The sequence below is a fragment of the Schistosoma haematobium genome, chromosome 6 (assembly GCF_000699445.3).
Source record: "Schistosoma haematobium chromosome 6, whole genome shotgun sequence".
In the NCBI taxonomy this organism is placed as follows: domain Eukaryota; kingdom Metazoa; phylum Platyhelminthes; class Trematoda; order Strigeidida; family Schistosomatidae; genus Schistosoma; species Schistosoma haematobium.
In genome coordinates this window covers 14639890-14650338 of record NC_067201.1, presented here as the reverse complement: position 1 = coordinate 14650338, position 10449 = coordinate 14639890, and the positions used below count along the sequence as shown (strand labels likewise).

At 34.5% G+C, this 10449-nt stretch overlaps 1 protein-coding gene across 1 annotated transcript; it reads right to left on the bottom strand.

The window, feature by feature from the left end:
• Positions 1–1303: 1303 nt before the first annotated feature.
• METAP1_2 (Methionine aminopeptidase 1) lies at positions 1304–10132 on the bottom strand. Its single transcript, XM_051219459.1, has 5 exons — positions 9893–10132; positions 8291–8377; positions 5371–5541; positions 3675–3778; positions 1304–1709 (listed from the first exon to the last, which is right to left on the bottom strand). The coding sequence occupies exons 1-5, from the start codon at positions 10092–10094 to the stop codon at positions 1569–1571; spliced, it is 705 nt and encodes a 234-aa protein (XP_051065552.1). The 5' UTR covers positions 10095–10132; the 3' UTR covers positions 1304–1568.
• Positions 10133–10449: the final 317 nt, after the last annotated feature.

Below are 10449 nucleotides of genomic sequence, written 5' to 3'. Positions count from 1 at the left end.
TTTCGGACACATTCACATTGTGTCACAAATGTTATTTGGCTTAATTCATAGAGAGAACTTTGATAATACAGACAGTAGGCTAGTGTTCAGATTATTTTAAACATGTTGAAAAACAAAATCAACTAGTCGGTATGATTAGTTTACGAATATTCATATCAGACAATCGAATATATCTTACTGGTAAAGTTAAAGTCTATTCAGGAACGGCTTACACTTCACAGTGTTGGCACTAATTGCACCTTAAATTATAAATACAGATGTGATGAACTTGAACTCGACTCTTTAAAGAAGAGAAGACTTAAACGTAGTCTAACCTTTTTCATCGAAATACTATACTATATTGGGCGCACTACCAGACAAATAAACCAAAATCTAGTAAACACATCCATTCGTGGTTAGGAAAAGGTACTGTAAAGACAATACGCAGCTCAGTTCTATCATACTTGATAGATAGCGGTCACATATTAGACAGAAATAAGCCATTTAAAGTTATTTATCGTATTCCTACTAGTTTTCCTTATGGGGTTCAATCTCGTCTCTTACATATAGCAGAAGCTATTTGAGCCAACACTCCAATTCTTTGTGTTCATAGGAAATTTGTAACACCTTTATCTCTCCCTTGACCTTAATAAATGATTTTATTTAGTATTATTTTCCATAATCTTTCTTCCCAGAGTGAACATCAACTCTGGGATGCAGGTACATCCAGCTGACGAGTCCCAAATAGGATGAAACGCGCGTCCTGGATTCCACTTCTAGCCACTGACCATTTATACTCTTTCCTCGTTTATTTTTCTTCACCCCCTCTCACGTTTTACTTTTTTCTCCAATATACGTTTCATGGTCCAATTATCTGAACGCTTTTTATTGCATGATCTTATAGCTTTTGTGAATGTTTTTTCAGTGTCTGCATTATTTTAATAATTGACCTAATTCACATTATGTAACACTGACTCAAGACTTTGTTATTCTTATCACAACTAGTAGACCTGTCATCGTACTACAAACTTGTACTTTTCACTTATTATGTTTATTTATGTAATCTATTCCACTGTTATCACTGACTCATAAACTGCGTTGATTGGTTTTTTAATTTTGCATATGCATGTAAATACTACTGTATATTAGAGTAAAGCCTGATGGGGATCTAATGGAAAACAATACTTGACGTTTATATATCTTGTTCTAGAACACATAAAACAACCTAATATCACATATCTATCCTTTACACGATCTATATCAAGCTGATTATGCCTGTAAACTGGTATGAATTCTGTAATTGGTATTTTCAGAATATATCGTGTTATTAATAATAATAATAATAATAATTTACGTCAATTACATTCGAAATCATAACCGTTCAAAGAGTATCAACTTATTGTTGACTATACGAAAAGGAAAAAATTGGAATCAGTGATAGAAAGCAACACTGTTTACACATGTGCACATGTGGAAATAATATCCAATGGCAGTAAGAAACTAATTGAAATACACAAAAATATATTAGATTATAAAGGGGTATTTTCAATTTCAAAGTCGAATCAATACTCTTCGTCGGTTTCTACATATTATTTAGTTTCTTCTTTTAATGGTTGTTCAAAAACACTTGCCATCAATTGAAAAATACTACCGGCATAGATAAGTAAACAAGCCGACCAAGCCATAGGTACCATACCACCAGGTGAATATACCGTATTATCACGAACAATCTAGGTAAGCAGAAATTTATAAATCAATCAAATTCTATAACATAAACATATATAATACCAGAAAATATTTGCCTATTTAAGATCTCAGTATCATCACTGATAAGTACACTTTGTCATCTTTCAAGCCAGTTAATTACCAGCTATATGGAGATAGTTTTATTTACAGATACATATAATCTACAATCAAATACTCTCACTGTTTATACATTCAACTTTTAACGAAGTCGAAAACAGAATGTTCAAGTCTTCCAATGATGATTAGATTGATTGATTTGTATAATGTGAGTAGTTTGTGAATTTTATGTGAATTCAGAAATCGCTCTCCACAAGAGTTCAGTAAAACGTCATTCGACATCAAATTTTGATTGTTGTAATGCATTTGTGGATCCGTCAATTAAGAAATGATGTATTTGTGTAATGCAACGTAATGTAATGTGACGGTTAGTAGCTTTCAACTAGAGAGTGTGACCGGTCATTACAAAAATACTCAATAATTTCCAATTATCCGAACCCATCCACTCAATTGAAGACCATCATTCGTCACACTAATTATATCAAACGGGGTGTTTGTGAGTATTATAGTAATTTTAAAAGCTAAAATCATGAGCTAATTGAAGCTAGACAACCCTCAGACCACTGAGCCGGCATCCAATGGTGTTAATGTCTGATTTCAATTAATTCCCGAAATTGAGCGACACATCCACCAATGCCTTCAGTGAGTTACTATCTCACAACAGACCCGGTTGAACTCCACTGGCCACGGATTCTCACTAGATCTTCAGGAAATGCCTCTTGAAGCTAGTCACTGGTGAGCATATGATCATTATAAACAGAAAGGCTTTACATCTATATATGCATCCGTAACATGATGTGTCGCATAGGCATCAATGCAATGTAAATCCCATAACTAATTACTAACTAATCACATGTTGGTTTAAATGTTTCAGACGAAGGATCTTGTTTCGTATTCTCTGAAAATGTTGTATGCATTAAGCAATTGAACGTTGTTAGCATGATCTTTGTGTGTCGGATCATGAAAATCTCATGAGTGGTCTGTTTAATCTGTGAGATTGTATAGGTAGTTTCCTCTTGTGCTGCAATTGGTTGTTATGTCACAGCGTCAGTTTGATGAATGCAAAACTTACAACAAATATGGTTCACATGATAATTGGAGTATTTCAGAAATTTTCACAGATTAAAGGATGTGAAAGTAGACATCGCAATTAGCTAATGATATCACGATCGATCATCACAAGGTGTGATTAGCATAAAGACCATTTGGACAATAGTCAGAACACTATCGAACACTCATATTATCAAGTCAGTAGGTAGAATGGCATCCAATGATCAGACTGAAATATTGAACTGAAGAACTTGAAATCACTCCTTACAACTACTCATTTCATCCACATTAAGATTTGTGCTTAACTTCAATATTCGAAATCTCGCAACATGATTCCAGTACTTCGAATGTCCCTTGTCTATCAATACGTAGAGTAATCTCAAAATAAAATCTGGCTGAACTCTGTTTCAAATTGATGCATAAATTTTGGCATTAGTCTGAAAGCATTCAATAAACATCTGAATATTTAAGACAAAATACTGGATGTCTTATACGAGAATTAAATGGTAAGTAGGATTCCTGAAGTTTGCTTCAACGAAAAACTGAACACTATCATAAATCATAAATTTAATGAAAGGACTATTATAGTAATGTCACATTCATACTGTTGCAGTGAATATTACATATCTGGACAAATAGAGTAGATCTGAGAGTGTAACAAATATCGTCAGTGATCTCTCATAACAGATTGTATTCGATGCCTGCAAACTTACGCACACAACTCAAATGAGGAATTCAATATGAAATTTCAGTAGTATGTGTTGAAATATTTGACAATATTTTACAACCTATTGACAATAGTAAACAGGTACAAAGCTATCTACTTATCGTTTCAATCTTACCGTTGTCCATGCAGATCTGGCTGATGTTAGCTTAGTATCTAGTCGATAATTTTCTTGTGTCATATCTTCGTAATATATTAGAAGACTGATGAAATAAATTAAACCTATTTGGATCAAGAAAATGAAATTCAATGAGCGAAAACGTTGAAACTTGATCTGTAAATAAGCACACACATTCACGTGAAATTCATAGTGAATAGTTAGGAATGAAGATTGGTGAGAAAGCAATTTGGAGCTAACACGATATTTGTGTTTATACATCGTACAAACAAAGATTCATCCTTATTTTAACAGTTCTACGTAACTGATCACAACAAGTAATTGCTTGTAATTTCACAGCATTACATGATGATATTGGTTTATCAAACCCGTTAAGTTTCTTGATATTTTACTAAACTCACTGTACATTAATCGGTTCGACGTTCTTCTGAATAGTCATCTAAAATCTTGCAAACTCCTGTCACATACTATCTCATCACATACTAACCATTCACCTCATTCATATTTTTATCCTGATCTAATCAATAACTCATATCCCTAAACATGTTTACAATTGAAATGTCGTACAGATTCAAATTTTCTTTTCAAAAAGCCACCTCATTCAATTCCAGGTATTTTATCTACTCAGTTTTCGTATATATGTATGCAATTATCGGTTTTGTCGCTGAGTGTTTTGTAAAGGAAACTTGTTGAAATACTTTGTACCGAGATTTCTATATTATCCCAAAAATATAATATTGAATACAGCCAGTAGGGATAGTGCTAATAATCATAATCATAACCATAATAATACTCTGAAGAAGTTGCTTACACTGAGCCACAAAACGTCAGAAAATTTCATTCTTACACTCATCGAGATATTACAAATGTATTATGTTTGATAATAACAGTCTTTCCAATGGCCATTTTCTTTCAAATGGATCTTTCAAGTGAATCTTCCGTGATGACACCGATAAACTCTTAATATACATAGGTTACAGTAAACTTGTCGTAACATCAATCTCATCATTTCTAAATGTCTAAACCACACTATTCTGTTTTACCAAAAGTAATTCATGTCTATTGAAGTTGAAGAATGATGACTACATTCTGTAGGTTTGTTGCTATTAGTTTACTGATTGTGTCACAGATTTTTAACATATGCACACTTCAATTGTGTCACTTCATACAGAAACTTCTATATATGCTCGATACTACTTGAACTCAAAAAGTAATGAATCGGTTTTTGGGAATTTATGCAACTACTTGTAATTAGTTTCGATGATGATTTGGGGTAAGCATAATTAACACAACCAGAAATGTTGATCATGAAGCAAATATGTTTACTGTTTAATAAATAAAGTTCTTTTTAAATCTATAAGTAATCATATGTGTGAACGTAGCATGCTCTACCGATCTGTAGAAAAATGTTCACAAATATTTAAAGTGAGTCTGTGATTGATTGATTGTTTGTGACGAATATACTTATACGTATATGACAACATAACTCATCTATCTAGTACAGATTAAAGCACTAGGTGTTTATTCACAATCATTGTTCAAATGGTAGCAATATTATTATCCATGAAACCCGAACTGAAGTGATGCCAAGTGAGTTCAAACTGAGATCTATTGGTTGAGAACTCGATATTTTTAGGATCGAACGACTGTTTCACTTATATTACATGACGACATAATATGCATGAAACAAATTTACCTGTAAGCCATAATGCGGCACCTCCACCCAAAGCTGTGTATTGAGCTGTTCGAAATCTGAGTTTATGTGGTCTCATACATGCCGTGAGAAGTAAGGCACACGTTATAACGATGATGATGAAAACCAAAATGATTGCAGCGATTTGTAATGAATTTATAGCTATTCTCATAACTAAGAAAAAATGAATTCGATAACATTTTCTGAGTTAAGGTTTATTGATTACCATTTATAGATAATATTAAATTTTCTAATCTGTTTTTTTTTATTTAAAAACATGTATATTTATATAAAGGATCCCCAAAACATACATGTGCCACTAAACATTATGTGATAGTTGGGATACTGCCCGATTTCCCTAAATGAAGCATTTGATTTTCCTAGGGGGCTACATCATGAAGCTTTGGCCAAGAGATTTAATAAACAAAGCAGTAGAGAAGCGATCTCATGGAACACAAAATAGGTTCGTATACCACTTATCTCCCCAGGAAACTGAAGCCCATGTGCACCATCGGATCAGTACCTGTTTTTTCCTACTGCATTGAGCAGATCCTTCATACCCACAACCGGTTTTAGGTGCCGACCATTCGCTTTTCGTTATCGAAATTTCATAAACAACACCCTTTACACCAATAAGGCAGTGAGTAGGACATCCCTGGCAATGGTATATACGCGTGGCCATACGAGAACGTTTTGGGAGGGAAAGCTGACTCACAACGCCTTTGACCATGTCAGAAAATGTAAAGTATAGTGATTCAGAAAAATTGTTGCCCTCTATGGACGACCTCGCATTGTGGTCCGCCGTATGAATTCCGTATGATGTTGACAATCTTCTCAGTTACACCAAAGTGCCGAAGAGGGTTCTATAAGCTTATCCTATCCACACTGTCAGGTGCTTTCTCGTAGTCATGCACGTTGATGTATGGAGATGGGTTCCATCTAATCGATTGTTCAGCAATGATCAGTGACATAGTGGAAGCTGTTATTGGAGTTCTGGATTTAACTGGACGGGCTAGGCGAACAAATGACCAATAAGGAAACTAGGCTGCCATTAGGGTCGAACGTCAATATTTTAGCACAGACTGAATAAGTCGTATTTCGATTGGTGGATAGATCACATGATAATAAGCCGTCCTTTTAGGACATAACAGGTGGGATGAGAGTTATAGGAAGGTCTGTGTGTGCTGCTTCGATGTCCGATGGATTCAGTGGGACTGGTCTATTCAAGAGTTCATCGAAGCGATCTACACACCTGTTTGGTTGATCTTGAATGTCGGTGATTGACTTGTCTTGCTTCTTCTTGACAGTTCACTCCGGTTTACTGAATTCGCCTGCCAGTTTCTTCGTAGTATCATATACGTGTCACACATTTCGTTATCTTGCTCGATCTTCCACATATTTCTGTCTGTCAGCTCTAATGCTCCTCTTCACTCTCTTGTGTGCTCCCGTGTATTCAACCTGTGCCATGACTTTCTCTACTCTTGTTCCACTGTTATTAAATAATGTGTTCGTATCCCTCTTTTCTCGAATCTTGCTCAAAGCGTTTTCAGAGATCTAGTCATTCTTCGGAAACTTCTCGCGGCTCAGCTAATCTGGAGATGCTGAAGTTATTACTACTTCAGTCCCTGTCCAGTGTTTCTCCATAGTAGATTCCTGTTTTTCTATCACATGTCGTAAGGCACGGAGCTTGTTCCTGAGATCTGCAATGAACTCAGTGAGTCTGCTGGTGTCTCGAATGAGGCTGTATTTAACTCTGTTGTGTTGCTTGTCTGATTTATCAATGCTTGTTTAGAATATGTCTTGGGTTTAATACCACCAGGTGATAATCTCAAGCAAAATTATCTCCCTTCTTTGTTATCATATCTTCCATGGGACCCACTAATTATTTATTGATATGTTAGTTATTATTCTCATCACATATAGTGTAGTCCACTAAAACGCATGCAGCACAGTGTAAAAATTTGTGTGGGAAACCAGTACCACCAACACATATGTTGTTGAAAGCACAAAAACTTCGTAGTCAATGAATATTCTCGTTCGTCTCTTCCACTCCATTTAGCCGTACTGTGTTTTCGTACATGGTGTCGTCCACAGTGACCCAAGTTAATGTCTCCTATCAAGATGATCAAGTCGTTTGCTGAACCCATCTCCATGATGGATCAAAAATCCTCACGAAACCGATCTTATATCAATCACAAAACCATTATATTCATTAAATACTCGAGTTCACTCAGCTACCATGATGAATCCGATGATTCATATTTACATCATTTTGGAGTTCTAATGTTGCACAAATAGGTTGTCAAGAGTAAAGTCACATGATATACAACTTTCAAATGGCTATCTTTCGAGCCTATTCTATTACTACGATTCTAGTAATGTCTAGTAATTCTGAGAATCTATCCTAACTCGTTGAAATTTAACATATGGTAGTCTTCCTCATCTAAAATGACTGAAGATTTTCAAAATAGAGTGAGATAATTATGAATTCATGTTTAACCAGATCTCAAATGAAATATCTCACAGTCTTGCATCACTAACTCACAGGAGTGACGGAGGCCATGATTAGTGAGGTTCAACCGTGTCAGGTATGAGACCAATATCGAGAAGTGATTAAAGGTCAAATTGTCAACAGTCGAATGTCAACATAGTTGCCCGACGATACGCACTCATTTAGACATCTGAACTTTGTGAAGTCGGCTATCGGTGGCGTCGTTCATGAGCACTCCTCATTTCTCTCATTCGTCGACGATCAGTTGTCCAATGCTTCCTGATCTCTAATAATTAGTCCATCATGTAAAACTATAAAATCTAACAATATCCACAACTCCCCTATACTAGTGACGAATTTCATGTTCACTTCAAAATATATTTTCCCACCCATCGTTCTGTATATATTTTAGAAAACACTTTACCGACTTACATAATATTGGTTGAACATTACCATTGTAGCTGCCAGATTCTGTACTAGTTTCCAGAGCATAACATTGACCATTGTATGGTGAACTTACTAAAAATACATATAAGGAAAGAAATGAAGTGAATGGATTTCTCTTCCATCAAATCAATGTGTTCATTTGTTTAAAACAATCGATGTGTTATTAAAGACAATATGTTAGCTTTCATTGAATAATGTACTGATTTGGAAAGCAACAGTATAAAAGTAGAAACTAATTTCTAATCATGAGTTATTTATCAATTACTCATGTTCAACACCAAATAAGCAGTGTCAATAGTAAATAAACAACTCTGGTTGATGAAGTTTACCGTAACGTTTATAATATCCAATAGGTATTGCGGACTCGATGCTTTGGGTGATTTCTCAGTCAATCCAGTGGATGAGTACTGTCTACCAAAGATTCCATTCGAAGTTTCATTTCTACAACATTTCTCTTTCTATCTGGTGTTATGGACTGCTATTTACCAGGATATGTATGGGAAATGGTTGCAGATAACTCCATATATTTAAGATGAAATCTGTAGTGAGCAATAAACTTCGCTCATCCATTTAATGAATGAAAGAATGGTCGGAAGCGATGGATGGGAAATTGTTTACTGAGCATTGAGAACGTTACGGATAATCTAAGCCGTTATGATCAAGATTAAAATTCATATCATTCGCGTTAAAAATGTGCCAGCAGTCGTACTTGTTATTAAACTAGTTAGAAAGTTTTCAATTAGACTATGGATGCTGTAGAGATGCTGTGGACATTCAATGTTCAGTATGACAACAGATATGCACACTGAATCCACGATTTGATAATGCATATTTCATAAATAGATATTTCTCAAAACAATCACAAATGGAATTCATTATAGAACTGTCTATTAAAATTGTAAATTTTAATCTATATCATAAAAGTGTTGAATATTATTCATATTAGACCCGATGTCAGTTCGTGATGACAACTCTGACTCTGTTTCTTAGCTCAAACTTAAAAAGCTTATTTCTCATTCCTCATAATAACCCATAACCCTATACTGAGAGTAATAATTAGTCGAAGTTTCACAAGGTCACTTCACAATCACTCAATGATCACCTGTAAATTATGACCTCATCTACATTTGGCAATCCATTGTTTCTAGATAATTAATATAGGTCAACACATTGTTTTCTTAAAATTACTGTTATAATATTCTTATGATTATGAATAGCCTCTTCAGATTGTATATTTTAACCTCAATTGCGTTTTCTATCAGACTTCTTCACTACGATTCGTACATAAATCGTCAATTATTTCGGATTGTTCATCTGTACATTGGAAAATTAATTTTAGTGATATTGTTGTCTGAGGTTTCTATCCTAGAATGTGCCCAATCCTTTATCAATTCCTCAATTTTCTACTATTTACATTGGAATTCACTCATTCGTCTTTCATTTGATTTCAGTCTATAAGATGTATGGTCACAGGAACAAACAAACGATTACGCTAACAATCAAGAGAGTAATTATATACATTCATTTACAGTAGGTTACAATTGATAATAAACTATATTAATAAAGATATTTCACCTGAAACCTTACCTATTTGATTAGTAATACATTGCTTCCATAATCCACGAGAGCGACTTAATTGATTATAACCATCAATAAGGCCAATGTACGTAACGTCGTAAACAGCCCAATCGGTGGATATTTGTACTGTAATTGCCAAACCCAAAAATACCAATTCACATATATATGAGGCTGTATTTAATCCAATCCAAGCTGCACGACCAGAGCGCATTCTTTTATATTTATAGAATCGTGATTTTGGTAACCAACAAATTCTCTTTTGTACATATTTTACTTTTTATACACTTCACTTTATGCAGAAAATAGTACCATCCAATACGTAGAAAATATTCAGTCAAATGTACTACATTGATTAGAAAATCTTCAGGTGAAATTCGATTGGCCTATCATATTTATTTTAATAAAGGTGTCATATGCTATATTCATTCACAAGATTAGAACATGGTGGTTTTAACAAGTCAGTTATCAATTTTCTCATCCATCTGATTGTTTCAAATTGAAATGTAAAGATCTAACTAGTTGGATTGGCACATTGACGCTTATCTAGTTGATCGGAAAGATTTCCT